Source organism: Cyclopterus lumpus, chromosome 23 (assembly GCF_009769545.1).
Source record: "Cyclopterus lumpus isolate fCycLum1 chromosome 23, fCycLum1.pri, whole genome shotgun sequence".
Lineage (NCBI taxonomy): Eukaryota > Metazoa > Chordata > Actinopteri > Perciformes > Cyclopteridae > Cyclopterus > Cyclopterus lumpus.
In genome coordinates, this window is record NC_046988.1 from 8567460 (window position 1) to 8591231 (window position 23772).

The following is a 23772-nucleotide window of genomic DNA, read 5'->3' on the forward strand; positions in this document are numbered from 1 at the left end:
CAAATAAATGTCAAACCGATATATGATGGGATGAAGCGTTCCCCAGTCTCTACACCACGAGCTCCCAGTACCGCTCTCTGGTCTGACCGCATGACTTTAACTAGCCTCTCAGCCCAATGACAGAAAATAAAAAACCATAAACCTCTTTGTCTCTTACACACACACACACACACACACACACACTTACCTTCAGGTTAAATCCTAGTAGGTCAGATATGACTCCTGACACGGCGGACAGGATGACCACCTGGGTGATGTTGTAGAGCAGAGGGTTCATGGTCAAACCGTACAACCTGAAAGGAGCATCCAACTCCTGGAGAGGGAGAGGGGAACAAACGGTTGTTAAGATTATAAGGCATATATATATATATATATATATATATATATATATATATATATATATATATATATATATATATATATATATATATATATATATATGCGAAAGAGAATTCTGCCTTAAATAAAAATAAAAAAAGAATCCTGATAGATAAACCTCGAGCTTTGAAGATGGCCAATACCTTGAGTAGTTTGGTAGCCAGTTTTAAGACGTTGTTCACCAGTGTCAGCTCCTCTTTCTTATTTGGCTTCTTCTCCATCTTCAGGTACAGGTTGATCTGTGAAACACAGCGGATCAGTGTCGGCGTGTGAAGACGTGCCGGCTGTGCGGTCGCGCGCGTAGACTCGGCCTCACCTGTTCAGTGAGCAGAATGGAGGTGTTGCTGTACTTCTTGCTGGTCTCAGAGCCCAGAGTGACGAACCTGAGCAGGAACAGAGACAGACTAGAGCACCAGATCACCAGCTCCCAGTTGTAGTGACACTCCAGGAACGTGTCGTGGATGTGCAGCAACTGGAAGAAGAGAGAGAGGCCAGTTCATTTATCGGTCTGTAAAGAAGGCTTATTTGGGATAATAATTTATAGTTTTTTTAAGGCTTTCTGATGAACTTAAAGCCACTATGTGTAGAATAAAAGAATATCTGATGGTGGTGCCCTCCAGTGGTAGAATTAAAAGAGACGCCTGAATCTAGACTACGTTCACACTCAAACCGCCTCACGGAATTACTGAACACTACTAAAGACTGAGTTTGAGGTCACACGATGGGACGTAGTAATACATGTTACCTGTAATCCAGGTATCACCAAGATAACGATTTAAAGTCGACATACTTGGACCCCAAAGCTTGAATGTGTCGATGAGTACCTGGGCACAGCAGATGAAGACGACGGACAGCGTGAGCAGGAAGGCAGACGACACAATCACATCCACCGAGCGCTGAGGACCCCGTCTCTGCAATCGCAACCGTACCAGTTACACCCTATATATGTATATATATTTATATGTCTATATATTTCATTTACCACAGTCGTGAAAGCCAAACTCCCAAATTAACAGATGTAGAAATAAAAGTTGAAAAGGCATTTAAAATGGCCACCAGTTATATGAGTTACACAGCACATTCACTCAATTTGTTATTCAGAATCAACAGTCAAAAGGTGAGCGGCTGAAGTGGAATCACAGCTTCATCATGAGGCCGGTACCTTGAGGTAGGAGCGTAGCGACAGCCACATCTTGATGTTCTGAACTTTCTTCAGTCTAAAATGGGGGACTTCAGACTTCCTGGCTCTGCGGGCTGAAGTCAGGTGACCAAACAGCTTGGCAAACAGTAGCCTCTGAAACACACAGACATGAACGATAAAGAGTTTATTCAGAACCTTCTGGAGAGTTCGTACTGAAGCATCCAACTAAACAACTGGAGCAGCTTCACCAGTAAAAGCAAGAACTCAGAAGTTCCTCGGCTCACCTGTTTGTAGGTCCTCTCCGCAACACTGAGCAAGAAGAAGAAGAGCCATATAAGGCAAACGCGTACCAGGAAGCTGAGCGTTACCATGGTGATGACCAAGGCGTCTGATCCAGTCCCGCCTCCCAGCGCCACAGACAGCAGCTCATTGGCTGAGAGCGTGGTCAGCTGATCAAAGTCACTGTACTGAGCCAGCCTGCAGGAGACGGAGAAAGTAAACCAGCAAACATTTAAATATTTGTACTTTTATAACTATTAGTGAGCATCCCCCCCCCTACTACAGACAGTTTGTAATATGTATTAAGTAAAACATTATGACATAGTTTTTTATTAATAAGTATTTGTAAATATTTCTCCTCAATGTTTTCACTCTTTTTTAGAAGTTTAAACCCCCAAACTTAATATATTTAATTGCCGTATGTTAAGCCAGCAGTACCTGTACACAAAAGGTGTGAGGCCGAGCGTCACTGAAACCAGGTTCCCAAAGACCTGGTAACCAATACCAGGGTTGTAGAGATTCACCTGGAGGGAGGAGGAGAAACAGGCGGCTTGTTGTCTTTTTGCACAAACATTAAATGCATTTAAGTCTTTGAGGACCAAGAGAATTGTCGCTCACTCGTTTCATGATCATCCCGCTGATCTCCAGAACGGACATGTCGGCCTTCTTACACTCGTTGCCCTCCCACACTATGGCGCTCACTCTCTCCAAACCGGGATTGGAGCTGTGCAGCCAGGGAGCTTGACCCTGAGGGCAAAAAACAAACACACACACACACACTATTATTGACCTGTCGATTTACTGTTTGCCACGTCGCTCTGTAGTCCAAGCAAGCCACATGTCTGATGGAAGAGGCCTCACAGACCTGATGGAAAGGGTCGTCTCGATATTCCTTTTTAGCAGGGGGGCAGACAGGCGTCCCACCTCCTTCGCCCTCTGTAAACAAAAAGGAGTCACAGTATTAAATTACACTACAAACCCTAAAAGATGATCCATGATCAGGGACTTTAGCAGGTTCATCAAAACAACATATTCTAATGCTTCTTTAGATATTCTATAATCTCATCTTCAGACCTGTCTCTGATGTGCAGGATGATCTGCACTCGGCACAGTGCAGGAAGTCTTCCCACATCAGGTCCTCCGTCTCAGACTCGTGTCGAGTGCTCTCTGAGTCCTGAGTCCTCAGACTGGAACATCTGGAGCTGCAGCTGGTGCCAGACTTGGGAACTTCCTGACAGACAGCAGGGAGGATTGTTATGAAACAATGTGCCTTTATCCCATTTCCATTTTTTCTGGTATAAATTCATTGAACTGCTTCTAAAAGTGAACGTGCCGCCTTGTGTGTGCTTACCTCCACAGCGAAGTGTTTCTTGTAGTGGTGTGTATTCTTGCGGTTTCGGAGCGTAGAGTCACTGTTCATTCTTTCAACTCCCCTGCGGAGGGCGCTGTAGGATGCTTCAGGGTCCTCCTCACTGGACGCCTCATCCGATGCTGGCTCCTAAGAGACAGAATCCACACATCAGCCACACCCTGGAGAGACGGCCGTGTTGTGGCCTCAGCAGCCACACAGTACGTGTGTTTCCGGTGCGATGGATCACCTTGGTGCCGCTCGCCAGCATCAGTCCCGTGCCGAGGGGGGGGTGAATGTGTGCGGGCTGGATGAGAGAGTTCCAGCACACCTCATCAGCCCGGTTCAGCAAATCACATCGCGGCTCGTGGAGCTGAAGCCCCTCCTCGCTGCTGCGATTCGTCACCCGGCCGTCCAGCGAGACGTAGCCGTTGTCCGTCTCGGTCGACTTGTCGATGGACAGTTTGGACTTCTTAGATCTGAAGGAGGAAGCGGAGGAAGAGATGGAGGACAGGTGGAAGAAAACAGCGAGAAGGAGAGAGCGATAGAAAAAGATAGACATGTACAGATGGATAGACAGATGTTTAGATAAAAACACAGCGGGGCAGTCTCAGAAGAAGACATGCAGCGAGATGAATCACACTAAGAGGAAGCATTCAACACATCACTGTGGAACATTCATACAAAATGAACACCAATATTGGTGAAGAAATACGTACTGGAGGACTGCTGCTGTACTAACGACTCAGTTAAACCTCTGAATAAGTTGAATTAACTAAACCTAGTGCTACTGGTACTCTCAACTGACGGTGAGCATTAATAATCACTGAGAAAAATGGACTGACTGAGTGGGGGGTGAGAGTGGCAGATAATCAATAGATGAAGAAACAAGTTATTTAGTGCTCTGAAATGTTCCACACTGTTGTTGAAGCTGGTCAAAGTAGAAACTTGGGGAGGAAGCAGCAGTCGGAGACAGTTGTGGTCAAATTCAAATGACAGGTGTATCATTGTTTTGGAGAAAGTCAAAAGTGATTTCTGGTAGATTTCTTTCCCAGCAAAGATCCACGCCCCATGTTTCTTTATTGCACAGCTTAGTCAGCAAGTCATGCACATTAAAATCAGCTGCACGTCCCTTCCTTCCTCACAGTGGTGCCAAAGACTAAAGATTGTTTTCAGTGTTACATTTTGGTGCCTCAGGAATTGATAGTTGTGCAGACAATGTTGCTTATCAACATCAAATGGGATGTATTCAGTCAACCTATTTTATTAGGAGGGTCAAAGTTAACGCTGAGATAAGGAAGAGACGTTGCAGCCGTCAAAGCCCAGGTTAGGTCTCACTCGAGCCCGGGATTCAGTTCTTAGTATTTCAGTTCAGAAATAATGATATCAAACGTACGTGTGTAAGAGTAACCAGTAAGATTAAAAGACAAAATGTAATTTGATTACATTTATAGATTTTTACCAACAACAACTAAATTATTCCAACTAAAATGGACAAAAACTATAAAACTTTGAACATTGACCATTTGGTGAACTGAACCCCAGTCCCGTCTTTGTATATCATCTCGTTTTAAAAAGATGAGAAACGAAAATACACACCCAGCTTTACAGATATCATGCCAGAAATCTTGGAAGAGAGTGCCCAGGCTGTATGTGCTGCTGGCTGAGTGGGAGTGTGGCGCCCCCTCCTGTGTGTTATCGGTAGTGCTAGACCCGTCGCCTTCCCTATGCACCTCCATCTGAGATGCCTTCCTCAACTTCCTTCAGTTTGAAAAGAATAGAGAGTGGAGAGAGACTTAAAGAGGAGCGTTGAAGCTACAGCAGTGTGTCCACCGGGAACCTGGTTGCATTTTCTTATTATGATTTCAACAAGTGTTAGCAGTAAAAAATACTTTTACTTTGAGAGAAAGAGACAATGCCATGTTTCAAAAAGCAAAAGTACCGGTGGCCGAAACTCAGGCGCCCGCCGGACACAGATGCCGATACAGTTAAAAAGCCAATTCTGCCCATTTTAGGTTGTTATTCTGCAAAAGTAGAGATTCTTCAATAAAAAACTAAACGTGTTGGACAAATGTAAGAGCTTTCCAATATCAAGAGGACATGCTCTGAGATGACAGACCTTTTCATGTACAACCTGTATTCATACAAAACAAATAAAGACCAATGTTTTTATTTGAAAGAAAAGGGTGTTGAAAAATTTATCGGGGTAAAAAAAAAAAAAAAGGGACAAAACACGACGCAAAAAAATTCCCAGATATCACATTTATTTTGGTTATATCTACTTTTGCAGTATATGAACATAAAAGTTAGATTTTTGCAGAATTGCTCCTCAAAAATTGTATAGGGAATTGTTGACAATATTTGTTGCTTTGAGATGTATGAGACTGTATGCACTTTCAGACCTGGAGAATGATTTTTCTGTCTATCTGTGAGATAAAATGTCTTTAAGACTTGGCCGAGGAAGAGAGAAAGGCAGATATAGAGAAATGTACAGAGGAACAGAATCTTGTGTAATTATAATTTGACCTTTTTTTCCCTCTTTCCTTAATAAAAGAGATCCAAAATGTATTAATTGAAGGAGCAACCACTATTATGACCACGCTTCCTCCAAACCCTTTCCAAAACTGTGGCATGGTCCAATTTTCTTCCCAAGAGTCTGAAAATTGTCTTCAATAATTGTGAACCAGAAACTGTGAACCGGCGGAGCAGAAACCACAAACTGCAAGTTTAAAAACTATAAAAACACAACAAGTAAGGCAAGCTACTTTCTACTTTCACACACACAATAAATCCCATTCGTCTTTAAGCAGTGATGTTATATTTATCATGGAGAGATTCCAAGGCTGGCAAGCATGTAGTCTAGAGATAATACAATGACTTAAATGTTGGTCCTAACTCTTGCCCAGATGCAAAAGATCCTTTAAAGAGCAGAATAATTCATAAAGATTAAATGGATATTAAACTAAGTTGGAAAGCTGAGAAGAGTCTGCTGATGTCGACAGAAACTCTCTCCATGATAAATATGCTTTGATTCAGGTTCATTCTTTTTGTGAAAGAAGCTGACTGAGAACTTGTCAGAAAGCAAACGGTGAGAAACACGCAATCCATCAACAAAAGACATTCTCATTCATTTGTTTCCCTATTTCTAGACCTCGTCCATTTTCTCCTTCTCGTCTTTATCTCCTCCAGCGTTTCCCTTGCTCGATCTCTACTTCCCTTCTTTTCCTCTCTGCACCTTCTTTCCTTCCTTCCTTCCTTCCTTCCTTCCTTCCTTCCTAAGCAGCACTTCCTCTTTTCTTTCCCAGAGCTTACCTGCGTCTCTTCGCCCCGCTGCTGGAGGCCGGTTTCGGGGTCCTGGTGGAGACGATCTGACAGTGGACGGTGCCCAGCAGCAACATGAGCCAGACGGCTCCAAACACCTCGGTGGTCGGTATCCCATGAGGCTGGGGGATGATCACATACAGGGCTGCTGCTGCAACTGCACGTTTGGAAGATGGCATCCATTACATTATGAACAGAGAAATCGAATGGCAGTGTGAATGTTGTTTTAACACCAAAGGAAGCTATACACTTTATCATTTTGTTTTTCCAGTCACAATGGTCACTAAATGGATTTCAGATAGCCTTACATCGATACGTGATGTCCATATAACTACAATGCTTATATGCAGAGAAAGTTAAGGTGCTAGAGATCCAGATACTTTTCTAAGATGTTCGCGGAGAGTGACCAAAAAAAAAGAGAGAGAGAGAGAAAATAAAACAGCTCTATAACGGCAATAAAGGTCATCATTGTGTCGGTGGTGGAAAACACTGTACAGTTGAATTAACAGTGTTTTTGCAGATATGCAAGCGTAACCTGGGAGGACACTATACACCATGTGTATTCTGAGAAGAACTGCAGATAAGAAATAAAGACCAACGGCATAATCCTTCACTAGGTTGTGGGGAAGGGGCACGCATTCACTCACACTCACACACACACACACACCTTGCAGCAGATAGAGAACCAGCAGTAATAGGAAAATGGTTCTGGAGGTAACCTGGATCCACCATCGATAAAAGAACGGGAAGAAGACGACTCTGACGATGCCTTTTCGGGTGAGGGACGTCCACGGACTCTCTGGTTTGGCCTTAGCAAACGCTGAACCTGTGGAGGAAGAGAAGCAAATACACATGCTTAGTATTAACGAGAAGAACTAATTAAGCCAAAAGGCAGTTATTCTTTCTATTTATCCTCTCTCTTTCTAATTATCTTGATGGAAAAGAAGTTTGCACACAGACATTTTTCTTCTCACCTCTAACCAAATCCACGTCTATAAGGTCTGGTTTGACATGCCCCGTCTTCTTTGGCTTGTTCCTGAAGCCCTGCAGTGGGAGACAGAGCAACACACAGTCAATGCCAGACGAGGAAAGAAAGAGAAACACATTATTAATACACGCAGGAACTCAACTACAGGAGGCTTCTCATGCAGCACGCTATGCCTTCATGAACACATACACACACACACACACACACACACACATTGAGGAGGCACACCGTGCATCGAGGCTCACGCAGCTAACGGCTCTATTCTCCATCTCACTGCAGAGGCATCTAGACGCACGTCTACACATCTGAATTTAATTCAGCGGGATCTGGAAACCAGTTTTGACACTTTAAAGCATTGAGTCGGACTAAATGTGGAGTCCCTTTTGCTACTGTGCATTTGTTACAAAATTCAGGAGGACATAAGAAGAAAACATCTATAAAAGGCCTTTCGGCTACGTCTTTTCAAAAAGTGTGTCACGGCAGTCATTCATCTCAGTGAGGTTTGCTGTTACAGCTTAAAAGTTGGTGCTTTGTGCAGTTTATGAGCCGGGGAGTAAAGCTCCCCTGTGACACACTGACATCCTGAGCCAACCAACCACTTCCTCCTATAACACGTATTACACTGCGTCTGTGTGAGGACGGCCTTTCTCTGTGAGCGACCGCAGAGAAGAATAAATAAAAAAGGTGCGAATGTGTGTGTGCAGCTATCTTTGGAAGGACCCATTTGAGTTTTAGACCCGTCGTCACTTTTACACTGGAGAACGGTTCTTTTCAGTCACATTCAACCGGGCTGTGAAATATCCCACAACGAGGTGCACTTGGATCGGACTGGCTCATGCTAATATTTACATACGGGCCAATCTGATTTTGTGTTATCAGTAAATTGTTTGATACGGAGGCTTGATTGTGGTCCTTCTTTAAATAGCACAACCAGCAAGCTACTATGCAGTGTGTGTCTGTGTGTGTGTGTGTGTGTGTGTGTGCGACAATGCAGGGCTAAAAGCCGATCAATAGCTTCCTCTTGGCAGTAGATTTACCGCAGCATTAAAGTCCTTCACAAATATCCTGCCTGGCCACAGATCTTATCTCTGTGATACTCATGGTCTCTTAAGCTAGTTTCTCCTTCAGTTACAAGCTGCGATGTTGCCTCAGTGACCTGCTCCAACATGTATGAAAGTCATTCATTAAGAAGAAACTGCTATCTTTGCTGTTTACAATCCTTATTAAACACCGGTGGTCATATTACTTTTAATTCATGCTTATGTTGCGCTATTTGATACACACCTAAAAACTGCACATATTTAAAATGTATTTCAACAATAAAAACCCAGCAGGATATATTGTAGTTTTCCGTTTGTACCAGCGGGTGGCGACTGGTTTTCCTCGGCAGAGCTTAACACTTAGAAACGGTCTATGAATTATATTGAGTGTTACACATGCTTTAGCCAAAAGGTTGCATAAATAATGATTAAATAAGATATATAATATATGTATTGTCTTGTTTGTTTTTGCAATGTCAAAAGGTCAGAAGGGAAAGAAAGAACTATTTCAGTTCTCGTGCTTTGCTAAAATAACACCTTCTGTTATCTATTATGCTTTTTAGGAATCTACAGCGTGCAATAAAGACACAAATGAGCGGCTGTTTCTTCCACAAGATTAAAAGAAGAATTGGTTATCTACATTTTTTATGAGGCTATAAACATTATAATAAACAGTTCACAAGGGTGAAAGGCTGACGCATTGAGTATCCATCCTATGCAAAGATAAACGCAGCGCTGTCTGCGGCCGATACAATCTCTGAGAAACCAATTACTCGACAGACGAAGAACCGAGGACACAGTGTAGTGTTTTATGTGTGTGTGTGTGTGTGTGTGTGTGTGTACATCTCTGGACTTTAAGCTCATTAAAGAGAGCGTCTCTCACTGCCGTTTACAGGACAAGAGGTACAGTAGGGAGGAGGCGGAGGAGGGACAGAAAGCAGAAACCGCTCATCAGAGGCCATCTATGTCTTTATTCATTCAAAACAAGTAGACTAAATGTATCCCTGAAAATATGGCAGCCTGCATCAGGTACTCGGACCCCAATTTGGTAATGTTGGTTAAAAGAAAATCTCTCTTCAATCCAAGGGGGGAAGGATTTAAAGGTCAAATGGTCACAGCAGACCGGTGGAGAGGCTCTAATTCCCACAGTTCTTGCTTCAAGCCGTGCACACACACAGAAACAACACTGTCCCTTTAACCCCAATTTAAAACCCACAAAGTAATATCAATAAAGCGAAAAATATATTTTGGGTAATGTAGGCGGTAGAGAATTAAATTGTGTAATAGTGACACAAAAAGACTTGTTTTCCCGTTTCTATGACTATACCACTCTGCAGTGTCTCCACTTCCTACTATGTCATTTAACCTGTTTAATTATGACATTTTGGAATATTATAGCGCAGAAAAATCGCGCCAAAAACCTCATGCAATGGCATCAACTAAGCAATTATCACGATCGATTTCCTTTTATTCTTTCCCTTGTCTTTTAATTTCTATCAATCGTAACTCTTCCCCATATCTTTTTTGTATTGTTATATTGTCTAATTGTGTAGATAATTCATATATGCCTTATTTTGTAGTGTTGCTATATTATGATGATACATTATATTGTTATGTGATGTAGGACTCAACAGAATAAAATATGATAAACAAGGAAGAGCAAATGCAGATGTCCGCTAACTGGAAGCTGAATTGGTTACGTCTGTTCTGGTCACGGAAATGCAGCTCAATAACCATGAAAAACGGTTTTGTCTTGTATCAATTATCAATCTGAGCTGACCTTTTAAGTCTGAGTTATTGCAGTTCTTTCCACCCTAAAACTGTCCAAGAGTTGAAGAAGACCAACGTGTTGGTGCCACCCTGATCACATGACTCGTGCTCATCCAGCTGTGTGTTGACAAGCAACTCTGGAGGCCACAGCTGCTCAGTTCCATTAATTGTCCGGCTGCAGGTGAACTTGAAAAAGAAACAAGTTCTTCCTGCAGCCGGCCATAAAGCAGTGTTGCTACAGTGTGAATGCAGAGCGGGGTTAATAAACACAGCGGGATTCTGACATGGCAACTGACATGAGCGATCAAACCAACCAATCACAGTCTAGTTGGCTACAGCGTGGGAAGCAGATGTGCACTGTGGGACAACAAGAGGGACGTCCTCCCCGCTGTATACTCACCAGAGAAATAAACTGTGGAGAGAAGGAGGAAAAGACGGATGGAAGAAGAGGGGATGGAGATGAGGAGAGACGGGCACGTGACACCCAGCCAGGGGGGCAGAGAGGAAAGAGTTAAAAGAAAACATTGGAAAAGAACTGGCAGCATGGTGAGAGGCAGCAGAGATAATAATATGACGAAGAGGAGGAAGGTGGAAGAGTGAAGACAAGAAGTCAAAGAGAAGACAAGAAAAACTTTGACAAACAGGGAACCAGAAGATAGAGAGGATGAGGAGAGACAATTAGAATACGCAGAGCACAGAAAGAAAACAAAGAGGAAAATGAAAAAGGGAGAAAAAAAAGAGACGTCAAATAACAGAAACACGGAGCAAACGATGAAACAATCGCACCTTTATTTCCCGCTGCTCCACTGACTTCTCCCATATCTGTTGGTCATAGGCGCCAATCTGGAAAAACAAACAGGAGAAATTATTAATGATGAATTGTGGAGAGAAGAACAACAGAAGGTTTTAGTTTCCAGATGCTTTGCACACGTCCTCTTGGAGAAAGAGGAATAATAACTTCCCTTTAACAGAGGATCTACGCTTAGTTAAAGAAGTTTAAATAATCTCCTTGAAATCAAAAGGGAACTGCCAACGCCCCTTCGATGCATCCTTATCATTATTATGGAGGATTATATCCCCCATCACAACGGATTCTAATATTGTGACGAGTCTGCACAAACAGATCATTATGGTTGGCGTTTTGCATTTTAAAGCTCTTGCTTCACAACTGGAGCCGTCGTGATCTCATAAAACAAGCTGGATATTTACAACCGTGTCACTACATGATTGGTGATAAATACTTTTCACCACAAATTAGAATTTTAAACTTGGCAATCAACATTTAATTTTGACAAAGAAAAACAGTAATTAACCCCTTAAACCCCTTATTTAAAAAATACCACCAACTTTGACATGACTATATTCTGTAATAATATCAGTATTTGAAACTGCATTTACAATGTTAACTGGTAAATATTGAACCCGTGTTTTTATGGCATCAAATGGATCATATTATACACCTTTTCCTAAAGTGTGTGTTCAGCATCACTTTTCCATATTATTAAGGCTGTGGAACCCCTCCAGAGTTGAAAAGGTGAACATAGTTTAGCACTAAACCACACCTGCTGAGTAGATCACATTTGACACACAAACAAAACACACCATAATCTACAGAAAAGCCTTCTTTCACCTCTGTCTCTACTTCATCTTCTCTAAAGTCGAGTTAAGAACCTGTGTAACTGGTCCACAAGGGGCATGATCTACTCAAAGAAAAGAAAACAGAAACCTCTACGACAGCGTGATCTTGTGCTAAATGTATCAACGTGTCTCTCGAAGGGGGATATGCATGCAGCACCACCTGTCACTGTCACAGAGATCAATAGACCTGCAGAGTGTGTGTGTGTGTGTGTGTGTGTGTGTGTGTGTGTGTGTGTGTGTGTGTACAGGTGGGATGGGTGCATGAGGCTAGTGGAGTGGTCAACACGTACTCATGTAGATGTACGACTTAGAGATTCGTCAGTGTGCCTATGAGCGTGGTACGACAGACAGAGCCGTTATCGTGGGGACAAGATGGATTGGTTTTTTGGTTCAGATATCCGTCCCTGGGGACACACAAAACAAAAAAACACACTCCAAGGTCAAACTGTGGCAATTTCACACTGTCAGATTTTTAAATCCACACAGCAACGATTAGCAGAGGAAAAACTGGGAGGCAGAAGTCAAATTGTTTAGTTTCTCATACAGCGTTTTTTATAGACTTAAGAGGATCAGTCAAGGATCTGACCTCCGCAGATCAGTGTATACACGTACGTGTGTGTGTGTGTGTGTGTGTGTGTGTGTGTGTGTGTGTGTGTGTGTGTGTGTGTGTGTGTGTGTGTCTTTCAGGCATAGAGTCTGGGTCATCACGCAAGTTCGCCAGTGGAAAGTCTGCATGATTAATGAGATGTCATTAAAAATGGATAGAAAGAGAAGAAGAGAGGAAAAGGGAGGTCAAAGACAAGCATAGAAGAACATGAAGAGACGAGAAAGTGTTTATGTCAGTTAAAAGGCGTCCTTTATCAATCTCTCTCTCTCATGGATAATAAAACAGGAATAAGTGTGTGCTTTTACTTGGATAGCCCTGATGACTTGTGATATCCCTGTGTTAAACACCAGCATCGGATGTGGGTCAGGCAGTGCGTCACGTTGAGCCTGAACTGTTTTTTTTGGTATCACTCTTTCAATGCTTTTCTTTTCATTCTGAAATACTGATTGCGGCTGCAGGTCACCCCATCGCGCACACAATTACTGCTTTACATAACAGAAATGTCATCCGACTGCTGATAACCTCGCACACAAATGATTCAACTTGTTTTGTCTGTGTCCAAAGCCTTCAAGTGGTTTGTTTATTTCAGCCCTTCTGAGAAAACAAAAAAACATTCAGTTAAATAGGGAGTGTTTAATAACTTTTAAGATTGAAAGTAGTACTTGACAAAATCTCACAACTTTCAGACTAAACTCTTCAGCCAACTGTGAGCGTTGAAGTCGTCTGAAACGAAGACATTTTAACATCTCCACTTCCATGACAGCTGGGCACCAAGTGATGCAGTCAAACGCGTCACACCAGCTCTACGGGGACATTGTGGTGAGACTCTACAATTCAGAAATACTCTTATAGTCGTATTAAGTACCATTTCTGCAACAGGAGTGCATCGCTGATCCATGGTCACAGTGATTTCTTTTAGTGCCGCATAAGGCCCTGTAGGTAACTGCTCTGTTCTTCAGCAACATAACAACTGACATTACGACTGGGAGTGAATGACAAATGTGGATTCTGAGGCTCCACCAGTTGTGAAAAATGGGATATTCTCAGCACCGGATAGCATTCTGTCTTACTGATTAACTGTGTGTCATTTGGGCTGACATTTCCACATCATTGAACCTAGTAAAAAAAACACACACACAAAAGGAGAAGATGTTCGAGTGTATGCCAGAGGGCAAACGTGAGCAGACTACGCAGCAGTAAGATTAAGAAGCAGAGAGGGTGTATACGAGGAGGGCAGGTACGGAAAGAGGAGTCATTTTCAGACGCATACAAATCCCTCGTTACATCACACAATGATGCGGTAACTGAGATCTGACAGGGTGGTATTAATGGCACTGAAGATCCGCCCCCCACACACTCTTTGAATGAGATATATAGATATATATATATATATATATATATATAATAATAATAAATCCTTTATTGATCCCACAGTAGGGAAATTCTTCTCTGCATTTGACCCATCCTTAGTTATTAAGGAGCAGCAGGCTGCAGTGAAGCACCCGGGGAAAAATATAAATATACGTAAATAATCTACATTAAAAAGGTTGCTTTAGTAACCGACAGGAGAGAAATATTCTTGGTCAGACAGCAAAACAGCAAACTGATTTCACTGAGAGAGAAACAAATCGATCTTCTGCGATTTGACAAACAAATCAAGTGCAGAGAGAGCACCAGAAGGAAGGATGACGAGGCCAAGTGTGCTGCTGCTGCGGCAGTGCTGGGGTCACCATGACTACGGAGGCAGAAGCGATTGAGAGAGAGAGAGAGAGAGAGAGAGAGAGAGAGAGAGAGAGAGAGAATGCCGGTGAAGCAACAGAGTTATATAACCACTGCCTCTGCAATGGAGGGGGTGTCTCTCACACAGAGATGTGGTTTGTTTTGAAGCGCGTCTCCAGTAGATATTCGCAAGATTAACACATCAATTATCAGCTGTCAATCTTTTCCATTTAACTGCTGTTATTATAGATTAGCTTTAGGCTTCAAGTACCACAAACTTGATTATTGGATACGTGTGGAGCATGTTGCCTTTTAAAAACACAGCCACCCTGAGCTCAGTCTTGAGCGGTGACTTTAAAGCTGCTCGCAGCAATACTTCTCGGAAAAACAATGTGAACCATTGCTTTTAGAGAAATGCAAAAAGGTGTAATGTGAAAGGTGTAAGTCGTAGTGACAACCCCACAGATAATTATCACACCTGCTCTGCTCCACAGAACATCTTCCAGCTCAGTGTTTTGGTTTCATAGCTCACCACTTTATCATCACTTTATCATCGCGGTTCAGTCACCTGTGATTTCCAGTCACAACAGGTGGCGTTTTCCTTGTACACTCCCTGCTCAGCACCAATTGGCTGACAGACAAAGTCAGCAGCTGGTGACCATAGTGGAGCACCGCGATACTAAATTGCCAGATATTTCTCTCAAAGGTTGGTGGTGACAACACAACTGAAAGAGGAGTGGATATTTGACTTCCACTCATCAGATGGAGAGATACGACTCCAAATGAATCCCAATGCTGCTCTGTGTCGGCTGCATTTATAGATAAACTGCATACAAGTTAGTCATTTAAACGTTATACAGTGTTAATATTTTGGAAACTGTGGTACTCTCTACTGTGGACCAGGCTGTCCTGGAAAATCCCTCACCTATAAGCCATCCCTCACATAAGTCAGTTTAGGTGTGGTGAGCTTTGACGCACCGAGAAACCACCAGTGGAAACACCGCTAGTGTGTATACAAGGACACTTCATGTTAGAGAGGTGTGCAAACGGATGGAAGATGTTCAAGGACTGACAATGAAAGAATAAATAAAATGTTACATTTCAAAATCCTGAAACTAATGATTATTTTCATTATGCAACCATTCAACTTTTTTTTATTTCATCAATCATTCATTCAAGATATTGAGTTTACAGCAATAAAACAATTTGATGTTTAACAAACTGGTTCTCAAAAATTGTGATGACAGTTGACCCCAAAACTAAAAAAAATTTAAAAACAGATAGTCATTAAATACGTGATTTCCTATAAGGACACAAGAAGAAAAAAACAAAAGTCAAAACAGGATTAAATGACTGAAAGACCCGTTTGGGGTCAGACAGCTGGTCGTGGTGTGCAGGTCAACCCTCTGCTGGGTTTTCACCATGGCAACGCACACAGAGAGATGTGTGTAAGGTCTATTTTCAGCTCAGACAGGTGTGTGTGTGTATGTGTGTGTGTGTGTGTGTATGTGTGTGTGTGTGTACGTCAGATCTCTCCACTCGCTTAAACGCCGATGTTGCTAAAATGTTTCTTTTCACATGACAAATAAAGGAGATTCAGTGAAATTTGGTGCCGATTAATTAGCGGTTATGGGTTAAGCTATGAAAAACATAATGGTGATCAGTTTAGGGATCCAACTAATAACAGTCAATCAATTAGAATTAATTCAATGATTATGTTGTTAATAATTTTGTCCATGCAATGTCAGAATATAAACAACAATGTCAATCAGCTTCTTATAACTCAAGAGGACATCTTCAAATGTCAAACTAAAACCCAAACATTTTTCATTTGTTTTCAATTAAAGCAAAGAAAATATATGAGAAAGTGGAACGAGCAAATTTGTGGCAACTATCAAAATAGTTGTCAATGAATTTTCCGTCCATCTACTGATCGCAAAACTGTTTCAGGTCCAATTTTACTATTAATAACAACAACTGGCAGATTCGAGCAAATGAATGAGATTCAACCTCCGCCCTTCATGGCCGTCTTGTCTGGAAAGCTGTCGGGTAGATGGGATCTTTCTAACTGTGGGTGCATTGTCCAGATTGACAGACATATTTTGGGGTGAGACAAAGACAGCTTTTGATATAATAAAAAGGTATTATATAAATAAACATATGAAGCTACGCGACACACCATGTGTCGTCTCTACTCCAAATATAGTCATGTCCTCCATATATAAACTAATTTCATGGAGACTCTTCACGCTGAGCCTTGACGTCCACAGATCTCACCCACATACCAAGGATATGAATTATATTGCGCATGTCGTATAATATATATATATTTTTAAAAGGCTCCAAAGCCACCACAGGAATAAACGATAAGCGGATTTATTTAAGTGCAACGTTTTAAGCAAAAATATATCACCGACATGACACAAGAAGCTGGCGACACCAGACGATTAGTAAGCACTATGAGTCAGACATTTAAAAACACAAACAAGTGGAACCGATCTAGACTGGAAGGCACTGTGGTAGGAAGACAAGCAGCTTCCACACAAACATAACAGTCTATATGCGGCCTGTCTGCAGAAATAGTGCAGTCAGAAATACACTGAGTCATGGAGGCGCACTGCTCGTAGGCTGGAGAGAAGAGGATGGGAGGTCCAGCTTCACGGGACGCTCTGCAATGTCTTCAGGTCAGTAGGACCAGCTTGTTACCTTTCTGACAAAAAAAAACTGCCCATTGCTTTGAGACTCTTCTACCATACTTCTAGTTTCACACATTCTTTAGGTATCCGTCTCCAGGATTTGAGTCCAAATGCTGTGATTTTGTATTTTTCCAGATGCATTCAAGGATTACGTGTAAATTCCTTCTCCTTGAACCAAATGAATGAGCAGTTGACGGTTTGGGGACCAAAACAAATTAAAAACAAATAAACATAAAAGGAGGCATCTCACTCCGACAAGTGTGTACAAAATAAACTGAGCGATGTCCTGATCAGTTACACAACGCACACAAGTAGCTAAGGCAACACAACACAACACAACAGGTTATTTTCCACCATGCACGCCTAAATACTCTCTTGGGGGCAGAGTTTATTCATTTGGCAAGATCTCAGGTGTTTGCTTAATGCCAAACCAGACAACCGCCTGCTCTCTCTTGAATGGTTGGCACGAACTGGAGGATTTTTAGAGCTGAAATGGACCCGTCTTTACCCGTCAAGGTTCCTTTGCCTGCAGGGTTTTTGATCAGCCAGTTAATAATAAATAATATAGAAAAAGTCTTTGAATCATTGGAGAAAAATGTGATCATCCTGTCCTGGTGACACAAACGGCAAAAACAAGAGAAGCCCTGGTTATGACGTTGAGCAGAGAAAGTGCGTTTTATCTCCTTTACATTTCAGAAAGCTGAAGGTGAAAAATATAACTCTAAAAGAGATGTCAGAGATAAAGATGCCCTGAGGACAGTCAGACAGGTGTGATTCACTCCTTCAAAAGAGTTTCACTCATTCATGACTCAGCTCTGGTGCGTCTCTGCCTAGACAAGCTTGGCTAAAGTGCACATGCACACGCACGCACACGCACACAATTAAATGTAGGACTTAAGAGCAAAAGAAAATACAAAGATGAGAAAACCTGCTATTATAATTGACAATCATTGTTTGTCTCAAGCAGACAGCAGTGTTTAAGAGTTGAGACCTTTAATTAAAGGCTGTAACTTCTCATACGAGTCATCTTCAGTGCGATCGGATTCCAGTGAAAGCTTATGTTGACGTCCACGTCTGCCAGGTGTAAGCAAGAGATCAGAGACCGACTTTTTCAAGTCAAAGACTTGGGGAAAAAAATTAAAAAAGAAAGCGAGGTCGTGGAGGAATAATAACAGACAGACGAGCAGATGAGGCCTGAGAAAGGACAGACGGGGTCACGGCGGACAGACAGGTTTGTGGGGACAGACAGAATGTGTAAGCTGAGAGCTGCAGGGGGAGCAGCGCTGGAGTCCAGCAGAGGATCTGATATCCGAGACCATGGAACAAGAAGACACACAACACCGGCCTGGTTTCACACTGTGCCGACCCGCCAGACTGAAGAGGTCAGTGCCAAAATACTGAGCATCAAAAAGACTAAAATGTAATCACATTTCACTTTTTTTTTTAAACTCTACATATTCAATTGCTGTGTAAATACAAAATAAACAAATGTTTCAGCTATGCCGTCTTTAGCACGCCAGATGTTAAACCAATAAATCAATGCATCGGCAACTGTAGTTCTGCCTCGAGAAACAATTAATCGCAGTAGCAAAATGCCAAAGACGTCTTTGAGGTCATTTAGAATCAGCATTGTGAGAACATAGTTTGGCCCTCAGAGAGCACGTTAGATCATTGACACGTCCCTCAGTACACATTGTGGATGGCCTTCTTTAAAAAGAACAAATGTATGGTATTGGCTTGTATATATCAGGCTCTAGTGTGCAATAACAAACTTCTTGGTTGAGCACAAGGCATTTGTCTCGTACCTTTAATATTGCATAAAGTTAAACATTAGGCACTAATAGTAACAACACACTCTGCAGACATCACATTGCATCCATGTGTTTTAAATACTCAAGTAAGATATCTGACCATTATACAATCATTTTGACAACTCATGGCAACTGAGCAAACTCAAGATACAGCTGTAAGTTTACTTAATTCATGCAAAGACAACTAAGCTAAATAAAATGTAAGGATTTTTAGCATTTAGAATCAAACTGCAGCATCCAATGTGGAACATTGCTCTCTAGTGACACTTTATTTCCCAAAACTACGGTGTAAATATACAACTGCCACAAACATGTTAACATTGTTTTCTTGGTTTGTGGACAGACAAACACCAAGCCAGCATGCCAATGCAAAGAATGTACAGCGTCTTACCTTTTTCTGGTACCACACCACGGCATCTTTTACTTTGGAAGCCATTTACATTTCCCTTCTCCCCGTCTAGGGCATCTTAGACTGAAACAACAACACGAGAGAGAGAGAGAGAGCAGTGTGAGTAATGAGGAGAGCGAGAGGAGGACTGAGGTCTATATAGCAGGTAGGAAGGTGTGTCCTGTCCTGACAGCTGATGAATAACAAGTGGATGAAGTCAAAAAAGTATGTAATAAATTAAATGCAATAAATATACCATAAAAAAAAAAAGTTAAACTTCTGCACTACGAAAAATATATATCTTTGCACAAAACCTCCAAGCTTTTCCATCGCTAAAAAGAAAAGAAAGCTTGACATTGACTTCATTCTGTAAATAATTACATATATGTAAGCATCACAGACAGGTGCTATATCCCTCCATGCGTTTGTTCAGACCTCGGGTTATTTCTTTATGCTTTTTTATGGTCAATATATGACTTGATGATAATTCACGATTGGCCACCAACAAAATAAACCTTACATTGCATTCAAATCAATTGATTGTTGATATCTGGGTCACTGCTGGGAGGTTCACATGACAGAGAGCCAGCATGCATCCATGACGGTGTGCAGAGAGGACATTAGGCCTGCAGTGTGTCTGCGTTACAGTCACACTGTAATAAAAATAAACCTTATATCTGCGTTAGTCACACTGTAATTCCTGTAAGATGTCTTTGAAACGGGAACTTCTGGTGATGGAAGTGATGCAAGCTTGATTGTTGTGGTTGTAAAAAAGGGAACCAGAGCACACAAAGTTTTAACCACTTTAACAAACCCACGCTTCAAAAATTGTATTTGACAAATAGGACTCATTAAGCTCATGCTATATTTTGACAACAGCGAACTCACGATGCTCAAATCGGTTCTAGAGGGAGGCAAGGAGAGCGGTTAATCAGAGACGCTGTAAAACACGGAGGCTCTTTTTCCCCTGTTCTCTCTTCCTTGCTCTTCTGTTTCTCACTCTTTGCATTCCTTTGTTATGCAAAGTGTTGTCCTGCAGCGTGAGTGGGAGATATATGGAGAAGGATGAGGACAGCGGCTGCAGGCCGGGCTGACTAAGGACAGAAGCAGCTGACCGGTTTCGCTACGGTGTCATCAGTTATCGGGAAATAATACTCAACCTAATGAAATGACAAGTTGACATTTTCCTGTTCTTTTTTTTTTCTTCGAGCTTTCCTCTCAAAGTGTGCACCTTAAAGAGTAAAGACGTCCTGCTTTGCATGTGAAGACTTGTTTGTGCTGCCGGCCTCAGTCTGCGGGGTAGTCAATCCCTCACGTTACCGTCTCCAGTAAATTATGAGTCATCATTTCATTCCTAATATCTATGTGTTTACAAGTGCTGTTACTTTATCAGATATATTTTTTATATAGTTCATTTAGTGGCCATCTGCAGTCTGTGATGCAGTTTACTTTGACATAAATGTGTGTGTGAGGGGGGTCATACTACTGGACCGTCAGCTCCACAGCTCATCTGCCAACAACCAAACCGCAACACTTCGTGTTTATATGTGCGATAAAGTCGCCACCTGAAACGGAGAGAAGAGTGTTACCGCAAGAGTGTCACAGTCCTTGCGTTCAAAGCCGCATGTGAGCGAGCCCGAGCTCAGTGTGTCAAGAATGTGAGAATGTGAAGCTCAAAAGCAGGAAGGAGAAGAGAAAACAAAACTCAGCTTGGAGCCCAGTGTGAATCATTTCAACGTCAGAAGCCTGCAAGTCGTATAAACAGACGGCAAACCCTGAGCTGACGGCAAAGAACCCTCTTCTTATATCCGTAAATGCTGCATGCACGCTGTTCATAGGGTAGCAGAGATGTGAATGCATTTCTGCCTGCGCGTGCGTGTGTGTGCATGTGCGTGCGTGCACTTTTGCCCAAGAAGGCCAGAGATATTTTTAGCAACAGGAAGAGTGTATCTTGTTTGTTGTCTATGATTATGATCATCACTCCTTCCTCTATCGTTCACTACTGAGCCACACTATTCCTGACTTAGTACACACTTGTTTTTTTGCTTTTACTCAAAAGGCATATTTAGTTCAACTTAATAGGGGGAAGGAGGTTTTTTTTAAAAGGTGTGTCCGTTTTATGTGCAGTGGTTACACAAGTTAATGGGTTTACAGTGTCAATAAAGGCCTTCATATTACAACTTTTAGGAGGCACTGAGATAGAGGCGGTGAAAAAAAGGAAAAATGGACAGAAAGAGAGGAAGAAGGAAGTATGTAAAGCCCAGACACCATATGTCCGTCCTTTGTTCACATAAACACACAAGACGGAGAGAGAGTTCGCCTCTCAGTCACACTCGAGTAACCCAGATATCCCACATTCACATACTATGTGAATTTCATAGGACAAGTGCCTTGTGTTGGCTAGCTTACATACGCACTACAAAAGCGTCTCATTTTTAGGGAGGAAAATAAAAGTTAGATTGACGGAATAGTCCTTTGTTTTACCGCTGCAGCAATTATCTTCATTAAAAGAGTCCAAGATGTTCAAAGTAGTTTATAAAAGAGGAAACCAGGGAAGTTCTGTCGGGTGCACCGCCTCGAAAAAAAAGACAATAATAATAAATATATTACACACACACACACACACACACACACACACACACACACACACACACACACACACACACACACACACACACACACACACACACACACACACACACACACACACACACACACACACACACACACACACACACACACACACACACACACACACACACACACACACACACACACACACACACACACACACACACACACACACACACACACTTCAGAAAAGATGTAGTTCAAATTGAGTTGAAAACAAAAGCAAAAGAACCCCCTCATGTCAACAAATGGACAGACTAATGCATGCAGCCTTTTTAAATGCATAATGTGCTTCTTTTATCTGATGAATGGCACAAAGAGATATTAAATTTATGAATAAAATAAAACAGAGAAAAGCAGCTTGAACCAGACAAGGGTGCGCATACATTTTCAGATGATTAACTTATCCATTAAATCGACTAATGTTTTAAGAATTAATTTGTCTGCTCGTGTAATACAAATATACTATTTTAGGGGGGGGGAATAAATAAAGAGGTGATTAGGGGCACAAAGAAGTACAGTTACATATTTTACTCTTTCTGCACATATAATAAAATGTTTTGAGATCAAACCAATGTCAATGCTAAATCCACATAAAAACAGGGCTGGTGTTCAATTACTGCAGAGCAACGACCTTATAACACCTCTGTCTTTGAAGAGATGTGAGATTGCACAACAACAATCCGAAGCAACAAACAGACCAACCAAAAAGTGCTACACCCCGTTATTAGTAGAGTTGGACTACAGACGGCAATGTTTTCTGTTTTTAACTCTGACAGCTTTAAGACTTAAAATCCTCACCATGCAAAAGACAGTAATAAGAAAAGAAACTCGCAGATCCTCAAAGTCCTCTCATCATACCTCAGTGGGATGCCGACACTAATTCACACACATTATCAGACACACATCATCAGACACACACACACACACACGCCCAATGTGACTTCATACACAGGATTAGCTGTAATGTGCTGGGTTATTATTTGTGTAAGAAAGAAAATAGGCTGGGCTCTTTTACCAAAACACTTTTTCCAGAGTTCCCAAAATACACTCTGGCTTGCTAAAGAGTATTTAGGGAACAGAGCCGAGACAGACGCACACACAGCTGTTTTCTCTTCAATGTCCTGTGACCGGTATGTATATATATTGTCTAAGGAGGGTTTTCCGATGAACCTCAGAGATTTGAGGCTACATTTCTGACCCCAAATCATATCATTTTAAATGGTTATAACGTGCTTGTTTTTAATGAATTCCTCTCCATTTAATTGTCATAGCAGTTGCTCAGATAACAGGAAACGTGTGTCAACAAGAAAGAAACACGCACACGCGCACACACACGCACACACACACCTTTGTGCGAGCAGGAACTAGCGGAGTGTAATTACTCATATTGCAGCCACTGGATGAATGAAGGTGGTGTTTTGGTGTGTCTGATCTCCTTGAGCCTGCGTGCTGGTGTTGTAGATGATGGTTTTTTGGGAGCATCAAACCATGTCCCATAGCCCTTGTGCTCAGGTTCTTTGGTTTTAAAATAGAGGAGGAAGTCATTTGAGAGATCAGACAGACACCGGGGACAAACTGGCAGCGTTCTGCAGACTCTTTTGTTCTGCATTCATAAGATTAGATAAGTCACTATTCTCAGCATTTGAATGATATGCGAGCTGCCTGCCCTCCGTTTAAACTTGGGATCCTTCTTAAAGCCAATCGCAGCAGTCCATTTTCATCGCTGTGTTCGATTGGCCAAATTAATCTGATGTAGCGGTGCAACAAATTAATATTTTCATTATAAAGTAATCTATCAAGGCCAACAATGGTGAACAAATGCTCATGGTGGCGTCCGCGTTATTGAGATTCCTTGTTGGATTTGACTAACGAACCCAAAAGGTATTCAGTTTATTATCACATATTCATTCAGTTTTATTTGTATTTGTTTTGTACAGCCCAATATCACAAATTACAAATTTGCCTCAGAGGGCTTTACAATCTGTACACATACGACATCCCTGTCCCAGGACCT

The 23772-nt window shown here is 41.9% G+C and overlaps 1 protein-coding gene across 2 annotated transcripts in view; it reads right to left on the reverse strand.

The window, feature by feature from the left end:
- The window catches only part of LOC117726142 (putative homeodomain transcription factor 2), a 34129-nt gene that overhangs the window by 3001 nt on the left and 7356 nt on the right, over positions 1–23772 (reverse strand). Inside the window, exons 3-20 of one of the 2 annotated variants that reach the window (XM_034526236.1) lie at positions 19128–19208; positions 11052–11108; positions 7442–7511; positions 7135–7293; positions 6459–6624; positions 4746–4907; positions 3397–3625; positions 3150–3296; positions 2873–3029; positions 2664–2734; positions 2417–2545; positions 2237–2322; positions 1804–1996; positions 1541–1672; positions 1203–1289; positions 695–850; positions 522–617; positions 188–313 (exon numbers count right to left, since the gene is read on the reverse strand). In XM_034526236.1, the coding sequence (XP_034382127.1) occupies positions 188–313; positions 522–617; positions 695–850; positions 1203–1289; positions 1541–1672; positions 1804–1996; positions 2237–2322; positions 2417–2545; positions 2664–2734; positions 2873–3029; positions 3150–3296; positions 3397–3625; positions 4746–4907; positions 6459–6624; positions 7135–7293; positions 7442–7511; positions 11052–11108; positions 19128–19172 (2268 nt within the window). In that variant the 5' untranslated portion in view covers positions 19173–19208. The remainder of the gene's footprint in view (positions 1–187; positions 314–521; positions 618–694; positions 851–1202; positions 1290–1540; positions 1673–1803; positions 1997–2236; positions 2323–2416; positions 2546–2663; positions 2735–2872; positions 3030–3149; positions 3297–3396; positions 3626–4745; positions 4908–6458; positions 6625–7134; positions 7294–7441; positions 7512–11051; positions 11109–19127; positions 19209–23772) is intronic. The other variant, XM_034526238.1, reaches the window with a different exon arrangement.